This window comes from Electrona antarctica (genome assembly GCF_951216825.1).
Source record: "Electrona antarctica genome assembly, chromosome: 3".
Taxonomy (NCBI): domain Eukaryota; kingdom Metazoa; phylum Chordata; class Actinopteri; order Myctophiformes; family Myctophidae; genus Electrona; species Electrona antarctica.
Genome location: NC_136808.1, coordinates 11324792 through 11346096, shown reverse-complemented (window position 1 = coordinate 11346096; position 21305 = coordinate 11324792). Strand labels below are relative to the sequence as shown.

The 21305-nt window shown below is 42.5% G+C and overlaps 1 protein-coding gene across 1 annotated transcript in view; it reads right to left on the bottom strand.

Moving 5' to 3' along the window:
* LOC306919635 (CUB and sushi domain-containing protein 1-like) overlaps positions 1-21305 on the bottom strand; it is a gene marked incomplete at its 5' end in the record, with an annotated part of 687041 nt that overhangs the window by 610988 nt on the left and 54748 nt on the right. Inside the window, 1 exon segment of the mRNA XM_079496199.1 lies at positions 3481-3593. Within this exon segment, the coding sequence (XP_079352325.1) occupies positions 3481-3593 (113 nt within the window).

Genomic DNA, 21305 nt, shown 5'->3' with positions numbered 1-21305 from the left:
CCCTATAGATGGACCTCGGGGCTCTTATCAGCTATAGCCCTGTGTTCAGGCTTAAGGCTCCATTTGGTTTGCTTCAATAAAGCAGGAGCAAAGATTTGCTAATATAACTAGCCTTATTACCAGACACGCGTACACCGTGAGGGAGAGAGGAGAAAAGAGTGAGGCGGGAAGCAGGTTTTTCAGGACAATAAGGGGACAGAATAGAAATCTTCCTGTTATATTTATACAAAGGGACAGAGAGAGAGAGAGAGAGAGAGAGAGAGAGAGAGAGAGAGAGAGAGAGAGAGAGAGAGAGAGAGAGAGAGAGAGGTAAAGGCAAGAGGAAAACGAGGAAGAGAAAAGATGGAATATTAAAGAGAGAGAAAGAGGAAGATGACTGGAAGAGAGGTGGCAGAGAGAAGGAGGGTTAAGAGGGAGTAAGGAGAGCAATTTCAAAATCCTCAGATAGAACTGATTCGAGAATGGGTGAGACTGACACACGCACGCACGCACGCATGCACGCATGCACACGCACACGCACGCCATTTGTAGTTGATGTTATGCAAGCTTGAATCCAACACATACCTTTGTCAGTAATAAACATAAAATGTCCTGTTCAAAGGCTGTGTGCGTGCGTGCGTGCGTGCGTGCGTGCGTGGAGTATGAGAGGCTGAGTGTAATAAATGAGTATCCGTTGCGGATATAGCTCTCCCAAATTCTCTGACTTTCATCCCATTATTATGAATCATATTTATTATATTTAAATTTATATTTAATATATTTATTTATTCAATTAGTGTTACACGGAGTTAAATGATCTTTAATTTAGTACACCATAACAGAGATGAGGGTTGGACATAGCTGGCCTACAGTAGAAATTGAATCCTGACATATTTCTGGACAACCATAAATTGAGCCATAAATCAAAGGGTTTTATAGCGTTTTCAGAGCTCAACAGACTAAAGGCCTAAAATTGCAAATGTCATTACTTTTTTATGTTGTGGCATCTAAGGGGCAAGCCATCTCGAAATGCATTCATCCCTATGTATGTCCCAGAACTGTTTGTGTCCGACCTTGGGTCCATCCGCCATTCCGCCAGTATTACAAGAACTCATCCCCGGGGCAGCCGCACCATTATTGTACCCTGTTTTGTTTCGTAATTATTAGGAAAAAAACTAAAAACTAAAAACGTTTTGCCTATAGCAGCAAGTCTCTAAGGATCGTCTAAACACAAGTTGCTTGAAAACTGGCTGAATATTCAAGTAATGGAAACGTCACGACTCCCTCAAGCATAATGTCCCTTTAATGCGTGCGGGGGGGCCGGGATTTTTCCATTATTTTCATAAATATACATTTATTTATGTTAATTTTGCTAAAGTTAATATGCCTTTAACCCATTTTGGGCAGAAACCCCTTTTGGTGTTAGCATTATGTTATGCTTTAGCAGATCTACAAGCTCATAGCGCGCCACCGAGTGGCGCGCTACGAGCTTGTAGATCTGCTATTTTTGAAAAATCAAAGAACGACTGACATAGAAACATAGCTTTTTCAGAAAACTGTCAGGATGTAGAAGACATTTTTAGAATCTGATCTCAGGTCAAAATGGGTTAAAGTGTCAAACTTTGATATTATCAAACATAAACATCAAACATATCATCAGTCTACATTTACAGTGCGATCAGAAGCAGGGATAAAACATTATCCAGACCAGCGATACAAATAAATGATCATTGCCATTCACAGCGGTAGCGTGTTTCCGCAGGGCTCTCTGTGATGTGATGTTTGTTTGATGCAATGGGATTGAACAGTAGATCACTTTGGTGTGAGTGCATGATGATCATTAGGCTGTTTTGCTGCCCCGGGCACATCAGGTACTGCGTTAGCCACACTGGGTTGAAAGTAAAGTACTACTTGTTGTTCTTCACTGGCTCAGTCGGTGTTATCTACCTACCTGCACTCTCCCTGCCTGCAAATTAACAGCTCAGGCAACGAGATGATGCATCAAAATGTTCAGTTGGACCTGTAAGAACCGGTCCAAATACTGTCCCAAGCGGTGTGGTGCTTTATTGATTTCAAAAAGACATTTGATCCAATACCCAGAAGCATGATGATCAAGATACTCAAGGCTTATGGCGTTACTGCCTCCCAAAAGAGTCAGACGGTAACAGTTTGTCCTGGATTATGCACTTAAGCCATCAGTGGACGGGAGCCACATCATGCCCTGCTTCTTCTCATCTATAAACTAAATAAAAACTAAGCCATGATGACTAAAACTATGACTAATTATACTGACAATTTTATCGACCGAAACTAGACTAAAATGTTAAGAATGGACTAGTGGAGAAGAGATCATTTTATACTTGGTTGAAACTAGACTCAAATGTTAGGGAGGGACTAGGGAGCCGAAAATAGCCGATCTACAAGCACACAGCGCATCGCGCTTGCGGCGCGTTATAAGCTTGTAGATCGGCAATTTTCAGCATGCAACCAAGTGTAAAATCTGCCAGTATAACATCATCGAGGCCCGCAAAAATGCTACTTTGTCGACTGAAAAACAACTGTAGACGATAACTAAGCTAAAATCTAAGTTTACTCCCAAAATCAACACTGCAGCCAACCCAGGGCACAGCCAGGAGGGCAAAGAGGCGCACCGCGAACAACAGCTCAACACCCCTGCATGATGCGAGACTGGAAGGTGTGGAGGGCAGCGATTCAGGAGCACTCTCTCCCCCATTGCATCACTTCATCAGAATGTCACATGCAGTATAGTCTCGCATTGCCATGCAGACTGTTGCCTCTTGCAATTTTCAAATGCTTCCGTCATACAGTCTGGAGCAACGGAAGCTCTGATCATGAGTAAGCGATAAAGCGGAAGTGAAGCATCCTCCCCACTTCCGTTTCGTCTTTACAGTTGCGCAACAATAAGCAAATATAGCTTGCTGCATTAGAAGAAATGGAAATAAAAAAAGAAAATATATTTCCGTGAACAGAAATGGCAGCTTCCTTGCTCGGATTTGGGGAGGTGTAGTTCCAGACTATAGCGTTCAGAGATTGTGGAATAGTTGTCGGGATATACGCAAGACTATACATGCAGTACTAAAGTATCAACCAGGATGTAATCAACAAGCATTTGTACAGGAAGGCTGAGAAAGCAGCCGCCAGGAGAATGATCGATGCATCGTTGAATAGTACTGGCACGAGTTTGCAAAATGTATGAATAAAAGATATGGGATTAAAGGATTAGTTCTAAATGTTTAAAAAGTGTTTTAAGTATTTGAGAATGTTATGATCAGTGGCTTTTCTTGAATTCCCCTCAGTGTTGGCAGAGTTGCTCTGGTGTTTTGAACTAGGTGCAGTAAACACTTACCTGCATTACATACATGCATACATTACATACATACATAATACGCAAATGTGTGCATGCTCCACACACACGCAGCCACGCACGTAGCCACGCACGCAGCCACGCACATGCACACACACACACACACACACCCTTACCTTCATATACAGCCTTGAAGCCCTGTGCGCTGACAGCAAAGTCGGTGGTAAACCACAGGGCCAGTATGGATCCGGTGCTGACTGTAGGGGAGGGCAGCATGAACCCTGACAACCTGGGGAAAAAAAGGAATAAAGTAAGTAATAAAGTAAAAATCACACCCGTGTGAACTAAGTGGTGTAAGGTCTTATATAGACTGATCAGCTGTGGTCTGACGTAATGTCTGACGTAATGAAATAACACCCGTGTGAACTGGGTGACCATAGCAACCATGCTCATTTTTTGAGCACAGACAGACAGACAGACAGACTAACAAAGCCAGTTGTAGGAGTGGTTTACACCACTCAAAAACACTAGATCCACTATTGATGAGAGCAGAGGGCGTCCGCAACCCCAACGAACCTGCAACATGAAAGACAATAGAATAAATCATTCAAAGACATGCCAGTGCTATGGCACATCAAATCATCCACTGGCAATGGAAGCAGAGGTTCCATTGCAAACTCTGACAACATTAGGACGCGGAATTCTCCAGTTTGACATTCTACTATCTATACTCTGTTTGAACTGGAAAGCCGACATGGTTTACTGTAAAAGCACACGATAGCCCGTTGATGAAGAATAATCTGGTCAAACCTTAACTAATGAAACCCACTAGACTTAGTAAACCGGAGTGGTCTCTGTGCTCAGACTTTAAGGTCTACACCACATCTCTTTGCAATGCAACAGATCTGCTATTTTTGGATGCTGGGGCTCGTATTTTCCATACGGTGAGTGAGTCTTTTCCTGTCAAAGTTTCCCTTATGTTTTTGAGACCACCGCTACCGTAGTCAAGTTTGGAAAGAAAAAAGGACGAAGAAAGGCGCAACAGTTTTCTCAGTGCTTCGGGGCTCAAGTGGTTAAATGTTTAAGACAGTTTTAAAGTGTATATATTTGCATCTCAATAACAACCCCCTGGTTCACGTTGATTATTATTATTATTTTTTTTAATTCAACACTGATATGATGCAATGTGAGCAACATCACAGTTATTTTGAGCATTTTGCCAGATTATTCTCTTCCTTTCTTTCCTTCGAGGAGGGAGGGCCGGGCGGGGGTGTGGTTGGGAGTCGTGGATATTGAGGTAAAGAGAAGAGTGAACATAAGAAAACAAAACAAAAAACAACAACAAAACAGATTGTGATTCAATAAGGCAACACATACCATAAAGCAAATACATTATCTCCACCAAGCAGGTGGAGGACCTGGCTATGGACCGGAACTATAGTCAATCAAATGCTTATTGCACAAGGTATCAACAATCAGACTTTATCTATTACAACAAAAGCTGCATAACAAATCAGTTCAGAATTATCCTCGCAAGATTACTGTATAGCCCAGGGGAAGGCAACCTTAGGCACGGGTGCCAACATTGACAAAGTGAAGGGTGATCACAGGCACACTGGCATACAGTTGGGTGCCACCGATATTGTCCCTTATCATTTGACCCATTTAGGCCCGACCTCAAAATTTTTAAAAATCCTCCAGTTTTCTGAAATAAATATTTTCACGATTTTTCAAAAATAGCAGACCTACAAGCTCGTAGCGCGCCACTCGGTGGCGCGCTATGAGCTTGTAGATCTGCTATTTTTCAATAGCTAAATTATAACAATGTTTAAAACACCAAAAGGGATTCCCGCCCAAAATGGGTTAAACAATGAACAGGGAATGAATAGACTATGACATAATAAAATAATTGTACTATTATGTAACTGTACACAGTAAATAAAGAAACCTTGCAATGAATGTGTAGGAGATCGATAGTGCATCTGTTGTTCATCACATATGCTACTCGTCTGTGTGTCTGTAGGTAGAAATGTAACGGCAAACATCACTATTATGTAATTCCTACATAAACTATGTAATTCCCTTCTTTTTGGTCTCCCCACACACTCCTCCATAAACTCCAACTACAACTAGTCCAGAATGCTGCTGCCATCTCATCATCAGAACCCCTGTCATCAGTCACATCACCCCTCCACTGGCTCCTCATCAAATACCGTATCGACTACAAGATCCTTCTCCATACAGACTCAAGGCCATTCATAACCTCTCCCCCCCCCCCCCCCCCCCCCCCCCCCCCCCCCCATACCTGTCTGACCTTGTCCACGTCAACATTTCCACCCGGTCTCTTAGGTCTGCCTCCTCCATCACTCTGAAAGTCTTCCCAGCCCGTCTGTCCACCATGGGGCAAAAGAGCCTTCAGCCGCTCTGCCCCTCACCTCTGGAACTCCCTCCCCCCTGATATTAGAAACATGGGGCCCTATTATGCATGTCTTAAGTACCAGGTCTTATGACTTAACTTAAGACCTGGAGGCGTGATCAATGCCATTTGGCTATTCTGAGTGGCCAAACAGCATTGACCACGCCTCCAGGTCTTAAGTTAAGTCATAAGACCTGGTACTTAAGACACGCATAATAGGGCCCATGGACTCTATTCACCATATTCCAAACTCACCTCAAAACCCACCTGTTTAGGCAGGCATATGGCTGACCTTTGTTGTCTTCTGCTGCAAGCTGTGCCTTAGTTTTGATTTAGCTTTTAACTGTGTTTTTGTATTAACTGTTTTTAACCTGTTCTGGAACATTAAATGTCCCAGGACCCATGAACAAATAATAATAATAATAATAATAATAATACTGGAAATGTGTGCCCAGTAGAGCACACATTTTGTGAAAATTGTTTCACATTCGCTTCAAAAATCCACCGCTTGACATTGTGTTGTTTAGACAAAACAACACAAAGCGCTAATGCCCCATCCTGGACTTAACCGTCTTTCTGAGACATTAAAATAATGTACAGAAAAAAATAAGCTTTAAATCAGAGTCAGATTATGGTGTGCATGTGACCAAGTCGATAAAAGAAGATGAGAAGGCCAGTGTGTTATGCATCCCCCTGGTTATGAACGAGCCTCTCTGTCCAGATACTAAATGAGTAAGACTGCTGCTGCCTTATTAAGGTTAACATGTGTGATTAATGTGCACATAAACATACACAGTTGAAATCCTTAGTGTTCATTTGAACTCTATGCAGGTCCACTCGGGTCCATTTCGGCACCACTCTCCCCGTGCTAAATTAACTCTAAAGATTTTCCCCGCATGCAGCCATTGGAAATCATTCTGTGTGTGGCGGCAGAGTAGAGAAGTCCACATTGGATTGCAGATCACAGTGTGTGTGCTTAAACACCCCCATTTGGACTTAATATAACTTAGACGGGGAGAGGAGGCTTATATAAACCGGGTGGGGGTGGTGGGGGCTGTGGGATGCAAACGGTGAAACACAAAGGTAGGTGGAGACATGCATAACACAGTAGTTGTCGATTATATGGAACCAAATGGGGAGCACATTAGAGGCAAAATAAATAAAAAATAAACTAGGCAGAAGTACAGAAGTGTACTCCATTGCTGCTCTGAGAACAGAGAACTATAGCAGAATGAAAATAAGTCACATTCCTCCAATATTTTAATAATGAACTTCAAATATAAATAGTTGAATAACAATAAGTAACAAAGATCCACAGTGGATTATAGGAGAGACTGCATGCTGAAACAATATAGTGAACAAAGGGTATGTTCTTGTTCCCACTAGGCGCGTGTTATGGAGAAAAGGCTCTATTTTCATCCATGCTAAACCCCTTATGTCTAAACCACTTTGCCTTTCTTTACTATTTTGAAAAACATTTTTGAATTGTGAAAATAGCCAATCGACACGTTGTGAGCTTGTAGATTGGCTATTTTAACTATTCAAAATTGTTATTCAAAATAGGAAAAAAAAGGCAAAGTAGTTTAGGGTGTTTTAGGATGACCCAAGGGACATCTGTATCAAAAGTCATGCTTTTATCCGCTGTGTAACGATTTGGCAAAAAAAAAAGAAAACATTAATCCCCACTATTAGAATGGGTTACCAGTCTCAACTCTATTCTTAGTCAACCAGACCTGAGTTCCAACTGTACCATAATAATATACAGCAGCAGTGGTCAACCATACGGTACATGAGTTCCAACTGTACCATATACAGTACAGCAGTGGTTCTGAGTTCCAACTGTACCATATACTACATACATTCAGGTTCACAAACTTTTTAGCCCGTGACCAAAAGAGAAAGTAGACGTTTGCCCGGGATCCAAACTAGTGAAAATAGCAGATCTACAAGCTCACAACACGTTATTTTCTTCTAATTTATGGAATTTCTTCATGAAGTCACTGGAGAAGAATCATAGAATATTGGTTTAATTCATGAAAAGTTTTGCTTTTTTGGGAATGTTTTTTGAAAATGTTTTGAGATAATAATAATTAAAGACAAAATGTAGGGGGAAAATTACGGGGACCCATAAAAATGTGTCCCCCAATGTTTGGGAACCAGTGATATATAGTGTCCCCCAGAAGAGAATGGCATGCTGAGGTTCAAGTGGTTAGGTCAATTAGTCCTATTGTTATCTCCATAAAGTGCTGTCTCAATAGCAGCTGGACCTAATTATAACTCAGTTGAGTTGTAGCAGGTTAAACTTAGCCATTATGTTGTTTTATAAATGCTTTCCAATTTTAGCTGTCTTGTATAGTTTCTATACTGTCTCAGCCCCCCCCCCCCCCCCCCCCCACACACACACACACACACACAAACACACACGCACACACACAAACACACACATTCATTCAGTTTACACACATCCGCATACATTTGCACGCAAAGAACCACAATGGGAATAATACGCTCTGTCGCTCTCAAGCTATTTTTTGAGAGAAAATACAGACATGAAAACCCGGAGATAGAGGTGAAGACGAGCGACATTTTGACAAAGGGAGGTGAAAGAGAAATGGAAATAGGGGACTGAGGGGGCTGTTCAAACGTCATTCAATTTTTAGCAGGAATCAAAGCAGCTGGGATAATGAGTCTGCGTACAATGGCTTCATACTAATTCCCATTTCAATGGCTGACTTACAGAAGAAAGCTGGGGTTTCAGGGTGAGAGAGATATGTACGCAGAGAAAGAAGGAGCGAGACTGACACATGGAGACAGACAGGGAGAATGAGACTGAAAGGAGAAAAAAAGGAAGGACATAGGGATATAAATTGGGAGCGTGGGGAAACTCAAAGCAAAGTCATTGAGGACAGAGACAGACAGACAGACAGAGACACAAAGAGATACAGAACAGACAGAAAGACAATGAAAGAGACACACAGACAGACCTTCCCATTGAACTGACAGTTGACAAACAGACGAGAGAGAGAGAGAGAGAGAGAGAGAGAGAGAGAGAGAGAGAGACTGAAATATACATATGCAATTTTATAGCACATTATACATGTGCTTCATATAAGGCATAAATACTTTGACAAAAAAGCATAGGCTACTGTAATTAGACAGGTGATCTACACCAACATATAGAAATATGTGACTCCAGCGGTTGCCATTGACATTTTCAAGATGAATCTGATCGACTGAAGCGATCGGCATGAAACTTTGCACACGCTAGGCCAAGGAAGAACCCAAATCTTTCAACTCGGCCTCATGGTGGCGCTACAACAAGGCCCTTCACGTTGTGGCCTATATAGAACCCTTGAACCGTAGGTCGTACAGTCAAACATTTGACTCAAACAACTCCCAACAACCCATGTACGCCCGACAAGATTTTCTGCTATTTTGGGTTATCTTCAAAACACACTTTTGGATACTATTCTTCAATACCCCCCCCCCCCACTCTCTCTCTCTGGGCGATAGCTCTGTGATTTGTGTAGCAAATTGAGGATAGAACAGGATGGCTGAGGGATCTCACACACGCACATGCATGCGTGCAAGCGCATTCACAGTGCACACGCATGCGTAGGTTGTCAGTCAAGTCGTTCAGGTGATGAGCAGTAATCTTCTAGCTGTCAATGCACTGATGGAGCTACATGATTACTTATCCCTCAATTTCTTTCTCTCACTCGCTCTCTCCAACTTTATCTCCGTCTGCTTCTCTCTCTCATGCCCTCCTGCCTCTCAGTGCGTGTGTCCCCTCCCTCTCTCTTCTTCCTTCTCTCATTTCTGTCACAAACACACTTTAATCCTGCAGCTGTTTGACATTTATATGAAAATCAGTGAGTTGTGCTTGGAATATATACGAGACCAAAATGTATCCTGCCAGCCATGCAAACTAGTCATCCATGCCAATCAGTCAGCAAAGCTTACCCAGTGAGTCAACAGCCAAGCCCAAGCCTGTTATTAGGGTTAGGATTAGGGTGTAGCCACATAAACCTAGCGTCCCTGTTCTGTCATAATAGACAAACGTTCAACAAAAACAGCAATTCATAAGACCCCTTATTAACACCAGAGCGGCAAACCCCGTCGTACGGTCTGAATGTGTTAATCATATCATAACTGAGCGCACCAGTCTAGATGCTGGTAGTGTCGACTGAGCAACATTCGATGTCATTTCCGGTTTGGAAGTCATCCGGTCCCCCTCCATTTTAGTGGATGGGAGTGAATTCTAACCAAAGATTGTGTTTTTGACGGCCCATCGCGGTCCCTGCAGGGCTTGTCGCGTTAGAAGTAATCATACTTCCCGTTGTTGTCGTACTTCCAAAATGGCGCGGAGCAACCTTGAAATAGGCTCTGAAGCTGCAAATCGCTGGCCGCCCTGATATAATGGTTGCAAATACCCCCGGGCGTTGGGGGTGTTAAAAGCTTGAGCTATAGAGCGTCGCAGTCCCGCCCCCTACCATGGACCAGGAAAGGATTCTCCGTTCATTTTCCTCATAGACATTTCAGAAAGTATTTATTTAAAGACGTTTACGCCGCGGACAAAGCCAACTCGAGTCGTGACAAATCATGACAACAAACACCATTTTTTGGGCCGAACAAATAATTAGAAAGAAGAAAAAAACGGCAGGTTACAACACTTTTTTGGTTGTTTTTCTTCTTTGTAATTATTTGTTTGGTCCAAAATATTGTTTGTGTTGTCATGAGTTGTCACGACTCGAGTTGGCTTTGTCCGCGGCGTAACCGTCTTTAAATAAATACTTTTTGAAATGTCTATGGGAAAAATGCATTGGGATTCATTTCCTGGTCCATGGTAGGGGGCGGGACTGCGACGCTCTATACAGTACATGCATGACCTCAATTCAAGACCTAATTTGAAAATCATACTCTATACAAGAGTGTTAAAGTTAAAGTTCAAGACCTATACCTACAGTACTATAACTACAGTATAAGTCAACTACTGTATATAAGCTATACAAGAGAGAGTACACAAGATAGTTACATTATTATATGTATACAAAAATAAATAAAAGAAAAGGTATTTGTATAGTGATCCCAGAGGGGACTTCTCTGCAGCGAGCCAGCAGTAGCTTGCTTCCACTGAGCACACAGTGTTGGGAGTTAAGTGACTTGGTGTCAGGGACACTTAACCAGGTGACACAAAACCTGCGAAGCAGAGGATCAAACCAGGGACTTTTCCATTCCCAGATGGCCGCTGTATACCTCCTGAGCCACTGCTGCCCGGAAACAATAAGCTAAATTATATAAGTGGATTATACATTATCTGAATTCAAGACCCATCATGAAAACCATTAATTATATCATATCAGATAATCATAAACACAAGACAAAGGGATTAAAATGGACTGAACTGATCTTTTCCATGGAGTCCGGGCTCCATTTCTTCCCGAGACCTATCATAAAACCATAAACTGATTTCAATGAACCTGTTTTTTAATCTATTCTTTTGTTAGCTACAGTGTCTTTCTCACTAGAAAGAAAGAAAGAAAGAAAGAAAGAAAGAAAGAAAGAAAGAAAGAAGGAAAGAAAGAAGGAAGCACGACACACCACAGGGAGTAGTGCTTATACAGTATACGAGTTGATTGACGGCACATAATCGGTTAAGAGATTAAATTGAACCTCTTTTAATATAGCTTGTAGTCAGAGCGTCCGACCATAACAAATATCAAATTTGACAGGTGTGCACTGCAAGCCAATAATGTGCAGAATAATAATATGTACATTAATTAAACGGGACAGGGAGCAGGCTACCTTAAATATCTTATTGATCCCACGGGGGAAATTCAGGTGCCAGAGAGTTTAAAAACAGAAGTTATTCTTGCTATTCTTGGTGATCTCCCTTCCTACATCTCCTCCAAATTCAATTTAGTCAAAAACGGTCTAAACCTCAGATCAAACACCTGGCTACTGTGTGTAGTACCCTCATTTACATCTGAGGGCGATAAAAACGTCTTGTTTTCTTTGGTCCCTGGTCATGGAACGACCTACAGACCAGACTCAAATTGGCTTTGAAAATCCCCCTGGGTGGTTTCAAAAAGATCACCTCATATGTACACTCCAACATTTGCACATGTTTGGACGTGTATTAGCCTCTGTGTAGGCTCATATATTTACTTATTTCTGTACATTTGTACTATGAAAACATGCATCTCGCGTCCATCACACCTCGTGACACACTCATATGGCCAATACAGAAGTCATTCCATATGTTGATCTGACCTCATCAAACCCTGTACGTGTACACTCAAGACACGCTCCATATATGGCCAGTACAGAATACATTCCATATGTTGATCTGACGTCATCAAACCCTTAGATCTCTATATATGGAGCTGACCTGTTCTGACATTCCATATGTTGATCTGACCTCATCAAACCCTGTACACTAAAGACGTACACTGTACGCTCCATATATGGCGCGTGTCATGGAGAAGACTGGATCATCACCTAGATCTGCATGGAGCCGCCCAGCAACTCTACATCTGACCTCACGGACAACAGATAAATAGTTTAACTCCTGCTTCTTAACTGTGCCACATTAAGAAGCTTTGTTGTTTCAGCGCTTCTCGTCCTCAGGGCGTCTTACTGGTGTATCAATGTATTACTTTTCCCCTTTTTCCGTCACTTAAAGTTGTACCACTTGTATTGTATGGATCATGGATGTATTATTGTCTCCACCAGGCCGAAGGCATGGGGAGAGAGTATGTTTTGCACTCCGCCCGTGTGTGTGTGTGTGTGTCCGTCCTTCCGTCCGTGAACAGCTAATCTCCGGCACCGTTAACCTGGTCGATGCCAAACTTTGCACACACACTCCCTGGATGCCAACGATGAACCTCTGCCCCACATTTTCCAGAACGGCCTGTTATAGCGCCACTATGAGGCAGCTTTTCACATTTTTTACCTAAAACTGCACCGATCTGCGTGAAACGTTCCATGCACACTCCCTAGAGGCCAAGGATAAACCTTTGACCTGCATTTTCCGCATCTGCCTTTTATAGCGCCACCAGGAGGCCGACTTGGTTGATTTTTGCAAAACACATTTTTGGAACAAAATGCCTCAAATCATCCAATTGCCATCAAAGGCGTATGAAGAAATGGCACCCTTTTCACATTGGCCTATTATAGCGCCACCAGGAGGCCACAACCTGACCTGCCCTGGTGGAGACCTGTGCCCCGAGGGGCACTTTTTCTAGTTCCGTCTGTTTTTGTAATGTCATGTATTGATGCGGCATTGATGTGTAATTTTATTTCCCACTTGAAAAAGATACATTAAATAAAAGACGTGTACTTGTGTCCATCTACCATCCTACTGCATGTATATATATATATATATATATATATATATATATATATATATATATGTATATATATATATATCACACACAATCTTACTGCAGTACGTGTGTACATCTACTATCTTACTGCATTATGTGTGTCCATCTAAGTAGTGGAGGAAAGTAACTAAGTAAATTTACTCAAGTACTGTACTTAAGTGCAATTACTTGTGCAGTTACTTTCTACTTTTGGTACTTAAGTACATTTCGATGCCAATACTTTTGTACTTTTACTCAAGTACATTTTGAATGCCGGACTTTTACTTGTAACAAATAGATATAACAGTATTGGTACTTTTACTTAAGTAAACAATGTGAGTACTTTTTTCACCACTGCCTACATGTGTACATCTACATCCAAGTGCCTGACGGTCATTATGCTACTCCATCCAGCTGCAGGCTGACGTCTCTAAGCCTGCCTTGACTCCTGGGCTTGTGGAACTGGATCCTACTATAGACGACTCCTCCCAAGGCTAAGGATATCCATCTGAGATCTTCAGAAAACCACTGATCCAAGAATAACCACTTTCCTTCCTCGCATGCTGCTACTATTCTGGCAAAGCATTATAAAGACAAGCACTTGACCTGACCTGACTCTTTAACTGTGGATAATACAAGGGGCCTTTAGTTGTACTTAGGCAGCTCCCAGGTGATGGTATATGGGTGCGTGCGTGTTTAACTGTGCTCTGTCTGCAGCAAAATGGCCTGTTGACAAACGGAGGATAAAACATAGACAACGTTTCAAGCGTTTAAAGAGGATTAAGAGTTTAAAAGCAAGAGCCCCCTAGAGCCCGTGCTGCTCCTTTACACCCAACAGCATCAATGTGACTGAGTCGACCCGCATATAGCCATTGTTAACACTCCGAACGCTCAGGACGAAGTTCTTTGTCCTTTCTATTAGTAACGCCCGACGCTCAGGACGAAGTATTGTCCAAAAGACAAAGTTTATTGATACGAGAACAGATCGCATGGCTGTATAGCCCAGGCGCGCCTCCTGGGCTCTCCTCGGTGACGCGCAAGAGTGAGACGTCATCGAAAAACTCCCTCCTCTGTTTAGCTGATGAAAACGAAAATCTTAAAACGTTCATAACTCGCGATCTAAATCATCCCGTCTTTTTCTGAAAAAAGATCCTGTTACGGCGCTCCGCGGTCCAGTCGCTAGTCTCAATAGATTTATTCTTGTCACCGTTGTTGTCGATCGACTCTAGAGTGTTGTGGCTATTGTTAGCTGCTACACAACATCATGAACTTCCGCCGGTCCGTCCGGAAAAGGCGTCCGTGTTTATAATTCGACTGGGCGCATGAATGTAATGGATTAAATAGTTCCGGGCAATTAAAGTGTTAACACTATGCTAATGACGTGTATACACGTCTTTGGAATCAAAACCACGGGGTGGACATGTATAGGCTTTAGGTCCTTTTTATTGATATCAACCCATATATATATATATATATATATACATTTGGGGCGTAATGGAAGGCGGGGCTTTTCAGAGTAAAATCTGCCTCATCTGCTGGGCACTCTAGCGCCTTTATTATGAAAAATTCCCCAGCAAAATAAGTGTTAGGCCCAAACCACACCAATGGGTCGAGATGCAACAAAACGGTTTTAGCGCAATCTCTCGCTAGTGAGGTATTTTTCTGTAATGGCAGGATTACTTTGAACCAACTCATGTAAATGTATGACTCACTGTAGTTTGCCCAATTATCATTCTGGGAGGCTACTCTTCACAGTCAAATCCTGAGTGTTGATTTTCTTCCTTTATTTGATCTTTATTTATGCAGAAGATGCTATATTAATTTATGAGGGAGCCCAGTTGTTCAGGGTAGCAGCAAACACTGTTATCCATTTGTAACTTTTAGGGTCAAAGTTAAATGAGTACTCAGTATTATACAGTCTATTAGTGCTGTATAGTAGTCGAGTCCTTGACTCGTCTAGAGTCCGGTCTCTTAGTCCACATTTTCATTAAACTCTGTCTCGTCTCGGTCTCGCCCTCAATTTGACTTGGACTTGACTCGGTCTCGGACCAAGGGACTCTGGACTGTTCCCCCACCGAGTCCACTCGAGTCACGACGAGTCACTACAACGCAATGGAATAAATTATACCCATAATATTATGAGGAGCCCATTCACATTAACATTATAGAAGAGCTCTCAGTGTTTTCTGTACCTAAAAAAATTAAATAAATCAATCTGGTCTCGGTCTCGTCTCGGACTCGAACCCCCTCCCACACTCTGTCTCGACCCCCCCACTCCCCACCCCACCCCCGACTTGGTCTGGACTTGCATTATGTGTACTTGACTACAACACTACAGTGTGCTGTGTTATACTGGAACTGGAACACCTGACTGACTGATATTGACAGAAAGTAAAGCTCTAATGGAACACTGCTCTCACATCGACACCTTTCCCACTTCAATCATTAGCAACTTTCTTTTGTCTGCATGGCTTGTTTGTGGAGAAATTCAGATATGCTAGTCTAAGACTTTTTTTTTTTAGAGAGAGAGAGAGGGGGGGGGGGGGGGTTGCTCTTATATCGACTGGCTCTCTCACACACACACACACACACACACACACACACACACACACGCACACGCACACGCACACACACACACACACACACACGGCAGTGAAAGAGTAACATTCATTGCAACAGAAGAAAGTTACACAATGAAAGAAAAACATATCTCTGGCTAACCTAATACAACAACAGGACAGACATATAGATTGATACAGTGGATATAAGACAAGACAGAGAGCTTTGTACAGTAGCCTTGTCAGAAGTTGTGTTGTCGATGATGAGTATTTCTGTACACAGACCTGTTGTTTCTCCTACATAACAGAGGCAGCTGCATCACTGCCAAAATGCTGGCACCGCTGCAACAGAATTCTTTAAATTTACTCAAACTCGACAGGCATGCCAAGAAAATTCTCTCCATTTTCTGCCAAAGGCAAAGAGTAAGACAAGGCTCGCTGACAAATATTATATTTCTAGTTGTTTTTTTCCAGACTAACATATTCATAATAATAATAATAATAATATGAACATGAATATCAATTATTGTTCTCAATCTCCAGAGTATGATTTGCACACCTTACTCCGTCCGTCCGTCCGTCCGTCCGTCCGTCCGTCCGTCCGTCCGTCCGTGTGTGTGTGTGTGTGTCCGTCCGTCCGTCCGTCCGTGTGTGTGTGTGTGTGTGTGTGTGTGTGTGTGTGTGTGTGTGTGTGTGTCCGTCTGTGTACAGCTAATCTCTGGCACTGTTAACCCGGTCGATGCCAAACTTTGCACACACACTCCCTGGTTTCTAACGACTAACCTTTGCACCAAATGGCAACAGCCTGTTATAGTGCGACCATGAGGCCAATTCTTTGAGGCAGTGGAGCCTGCCTGAAAAATTACATGGGGGGTCCCTAATGTGGGCGTGTCGACAGGGTGGGCGTGGTCAGGCAGTTACGTCAGGATTCACAGGATGTTAGACAGCTCAAAACAATGTAACCAAATGAGCCCCTGTGTTTAATTAACTAAGGACGTGTGTTATTTGTAATGTGTGTAATAATTGTAAACAGCTCTCTGGATACAGATAATTTTCTATCTTTCTATTCATGTGCAATTGCTATTAGGCTACAGATAGATCTAATCTTCAGTGCACAACATTGTGATTCTCATCATTTAATATTTTGTTCAATTGATTTGTTTTTTTATTGACATTTTGATTTGACCAAATAAAAGCATATGCATTGTTTATTAAATTAGGCTATCTGTCATCAATTGTTAGAGATACTTTTGTACTCCTGGCAGTTACGACTGAGTCATTTTTGTTTTCTGACGGCTCTACTTGGATCTCGGTAACAACTTCACGGTTCGGGTCAGTCATCAGTCATTTGAGGCCGTATTACTCTCACACATGTTATCATACATTACGCAAATTGGTACACTCTATAGTCATGTGATCAACGTGGATCTGTCCGATTTCCCACATTCCATCCCCATTGGCTAAGATTGCCTTTCAAAGTTGGCAGGATTGGTTCTGTTTCGAACAAAATGCCTCAAGTCAAATCATAAACGCAGCGTGCAATTTATGTGACATTTTGCACGCACAGTGGTGGTGCTATAACAGGCCAATTAGCATTTTTACCTAAAACTGCACCGATTTGTGTGAAACTTTGCACACACACTACGCAGTGTGTGTGGCTTTTAAACTATACTGCCAATAGGAAAAACACACCTTTATATACTATAACTATAACTATAACTAGGAGAGGACAACGAGGGAGGATACAGAGAACTAAGGAGAGGACAAAGAGGGAGGATACAAGGAGAGGACAAAGAGGGAGGATACAGAGAACTACAAGGAGAGGACAACGAGGAGGATACAGAGAGAGAACTACAAGGAGGACAACGAGGGAGGATACAGAGAGAGAACTACAAGGAGAGGACAACGAGGGAGGATACAGAGAGAGAACTACAAGGAGAGGACAAAGTGGGAGGATACAGAGAGAGAACTACAAGGAGAGGACAAAGAGGGAGGATACAGAGAGAGAACTACAAGGAGAGGACAAAGAGGGAGGATACAGAGAGAGAACTACAAGGAGAGGACAAAGAGGGAGGATACCAGAGAGAGAACTACAAGGAGAGGACAAAGAGGGAGGATACAGAGAGAGAACTACAAGGAGAGGACAAAGTGGGAGGATACAGAGAACTACAAGGAGAGGACAAAGTGGGAGGATACAGAGAGAGAACTACAAGGAGAGGACAACGAGGAGGATACAGAGAGAGAACTACAAGGAGAGGACAAAGAGGGAGGATACAGAGAGAGAACTACAAGGAGAGGACAAAGTGGGAGGATACAGAGAGAGAACTACAAGGAGAGGACAACGAGGAGGATACAGAGAGAGAACTACAAGGAGAGGACAAAGAGGGAGGATACAGAGAGAGAACTACAAGGAGAGGACAAAGAGGGAGGATACAGAGAGAGAACTACAAGGAGAGGACAAAGAGGGAGGATACAGAGAGAGAACTACAAGGAGAGGACAACGAGGAGGATACAGAGAGAGAACTACAAGGAGAGGACAAAGAGGGAGGATACAGAGAGAGAACTACAAGGAGAGGACAAAGAGGGAGGATACAGAGAACTACAAGGAGAGGACAAAGAGGGAGGATACAGAGAGAGAACTACAAGGAGAGGACAAAGAGGGAGGATATAGGGATGATTCATGGTTTCATACAAGAGAGGAGGCATAAACGGAGGAGGGAGGGCAGGAAGGAGGAGAGACATTCATGTTTACAGCTTTGAGCAAATACACATGCAGCGCACACACACACAGCACACACTTTTAGCTTGAAAGGGAATTATGGTTCTTCTGCCTCTGGGAGAGTATAGGCTACCCACTGTGTGACACACACACACACACACACACACACACACACACACACACACACACACACACACACACACACACACACACACACACACACACACACACACACACACACACACACACACACACACACACACACAGTAAAAGAGAGAGCAAAATATCAGACACACGTACGTACATGCAGTACACATGGTGTTATAAGTGCACTGCTCAAGGGCACTTCGGTGGTGGGTGGCATCTATCTGATGGCTGTGATAATAAGCCAACATTAAGAACAACCCTGCTGAAAAAATAGTATTGACATCAAAATGTAACAGAAGTATGTCCCATTTTCTAAAAATCTTTAGAAAATAGCCGATCTACAAGCTCACAATGCGTCGCATCACGACGCATTGTGAGCTTGTAGATCAGCTATTTTCAAATGACCTATATATATAATAGGGCTGAGGTGGTTACTGTTTGTTTTGTAATAGTAATCAAACTCTACAAAGTAACTATAGTAGTAACATATAATTGTAGTCGAGTAAAAGTACAATCTTTGCCTCTGAGATGTAGTGGAGTAGAAGTAAAAGTATACTGGAAATTGGAAATACTCAAGTAAAGTACAAATACCTCAAAATTGCACTTACAGTAAGTAAATGTACTTAGTTACTTTACACCACTGGATATTACAGAGATTCATCATTCAGTGCCAATGTTCGCTATTTGACAGCTGCTTTTTTAGATCCAAGTCGTCTGAAAATGTCTGTTTAGTCAGGGAGCATGTCATGTTTTTTGTTTTTTTTACCAACTTTTTTCTTCCGTGGTTCATGTGCATTTGGACAGTACTTTTTTTTTGTAACCCAATTAGACCCAAGGACGATTCTACAAACGTCTTCTAAATCATGACAGTTTTCTGAATAAACTCTCTATGTCAGTGGTGCTCAAACTATTTCATGTCAAGGACCCCCAGAACTTTTCCCACCACTGCCTACTTTAAGTAAGAGTTCAATGCAAGACATTTTTCACTAAACTAGTGCTATGACAGCTAACCCATTCCTCTCAGCTCAGAGGTAATAAAACATTGAAATACTTTCAAGGCAATTTCTCTACTTTGTGTTTTCCAGGTTCAACAAGTTTAAAAGAGTCATATCCTCTTCAAATATTTTCCAATTTCAATGAACAATACATCATATCATTCATATGAAAGCTTACATTCTGATTCTGTAGTTTCATAACAAGCTGAAAAATTACCATGGCCCCCTTGTGTCTCAAACCACTGTAACTGGTCACATACAGTATATGTAATTGGCCACCGACCCCCATCTGAAAATATGTAGTTCCAGGACCCCCTGGAGCAGATCTACAAGCTCACAGCGTGGCACTCGGTGCCGTGTAGATCTGCTATGTTTCAATAGCTAAAGTATGACATAATGCTTAAAACACCAAGATAGGTCCAGAATGGGTTAAAAATGAGGTTATTCTATGAGTCTAGAGCAGTGGTTCCCAAACTTTTTAGCTCAAGACCCCAAAAAATTACTTTCACGTTTGCACGGGACCCAAACAATAGCAGATCTACAAGTGCACGGCGCGTCGCTTTGCACCGCATTGCGAGCGTGCAGATCGGCTATTTTCGCTACACTGTAAATCAAAATACACGACTGGCATATCATGCACAACACTACAGTGGAAATAGAGGAGAAGAAGAAGAAGAAGAAGAAGAAGAAGAAGAAGAAGAAGAAGAAGAAGAAGAAGAAGAAGAAGAAGAAGAAGAAGAAGAAGAAGAAGAAGAAGAAGAAGAAGAAGAAGAAGAAGAAGAAGAAGAAGAAGAAGAAGAAGAAGAAGAAGAAGAAGAAGAAGAAGAAGAAGAAGAGTTCTTGAGTTGTCCTGACTGAATTATAATTATATACTTCCGTCAGTCTTCCGGGTGCTTCAAACGCCACGAGCACCATTGAAATGAATAGCTCCCTCTAGATATATTAGAACTCTATGTTTGGAACCAGTGGGCTATAGAGGGTCACTACGTTCACAGGCACACAATCAGAGTCAGGGAAAAAGGAATGGAGGTGGTGTCTGCTTCATGTCTAACAATGCATGGGGGTGCTTTGGAATGGGGGGTCAGATCAACATATAGAATGAATTCTGTACTGGCCATATCTTGAGTGCACATGGGTTGGGTTTGATGAGGTGAGATCAACGATATGGAATGTCAGAACAGGTCAGCTCCATATATGAAGATCTAAGGGTGGCAGCGGAGGCAGTATCTTGAGTGTACAGCGTTTGATGAGGGCCAAGGTAGGGCTGCGGGCCTTCATTTTTGGACCTGTTTTCGCAGACTGCCGGGCGCAGCTGCACTAATAACTTGGGGGCAGGCCAAACAACTGACAGGAAATGCACGATTTCATAGTAAAGAGAGAGAGAGAGAGAGAGAGAGAGAGAGAGAGAGAGAGAGAGAGAGGAGAGAGAGAGATATATGGGGTCATCTTAAAGGAAAAGATCCATAGGACTGGTTCCAAATTCCAAATTCTAATATGATTTTTAATAGGATAGTTCTATCAGAATCCTATAGGATTCTTTTGACTAGGGAATGGCTGCAATGGGGCTTTGGCGTTACAGACAAAACAGGTCAATGGACTCCTACGCTATCTCCCTCATCATCCTCCACACTGCCCTCTCCCACCTGGAACTGATGGAGCAGCAGAGATACTGTATGTGAGAATGTGGCTTAATGACTCCAGCTGCAGCATTGAACACCCCCCAGGCCCAAGGACACCACTCAACACCACCCCGTGCAACTGAATCGCCGACCTGACAGACAGACCCCAGGTGGTTTAAA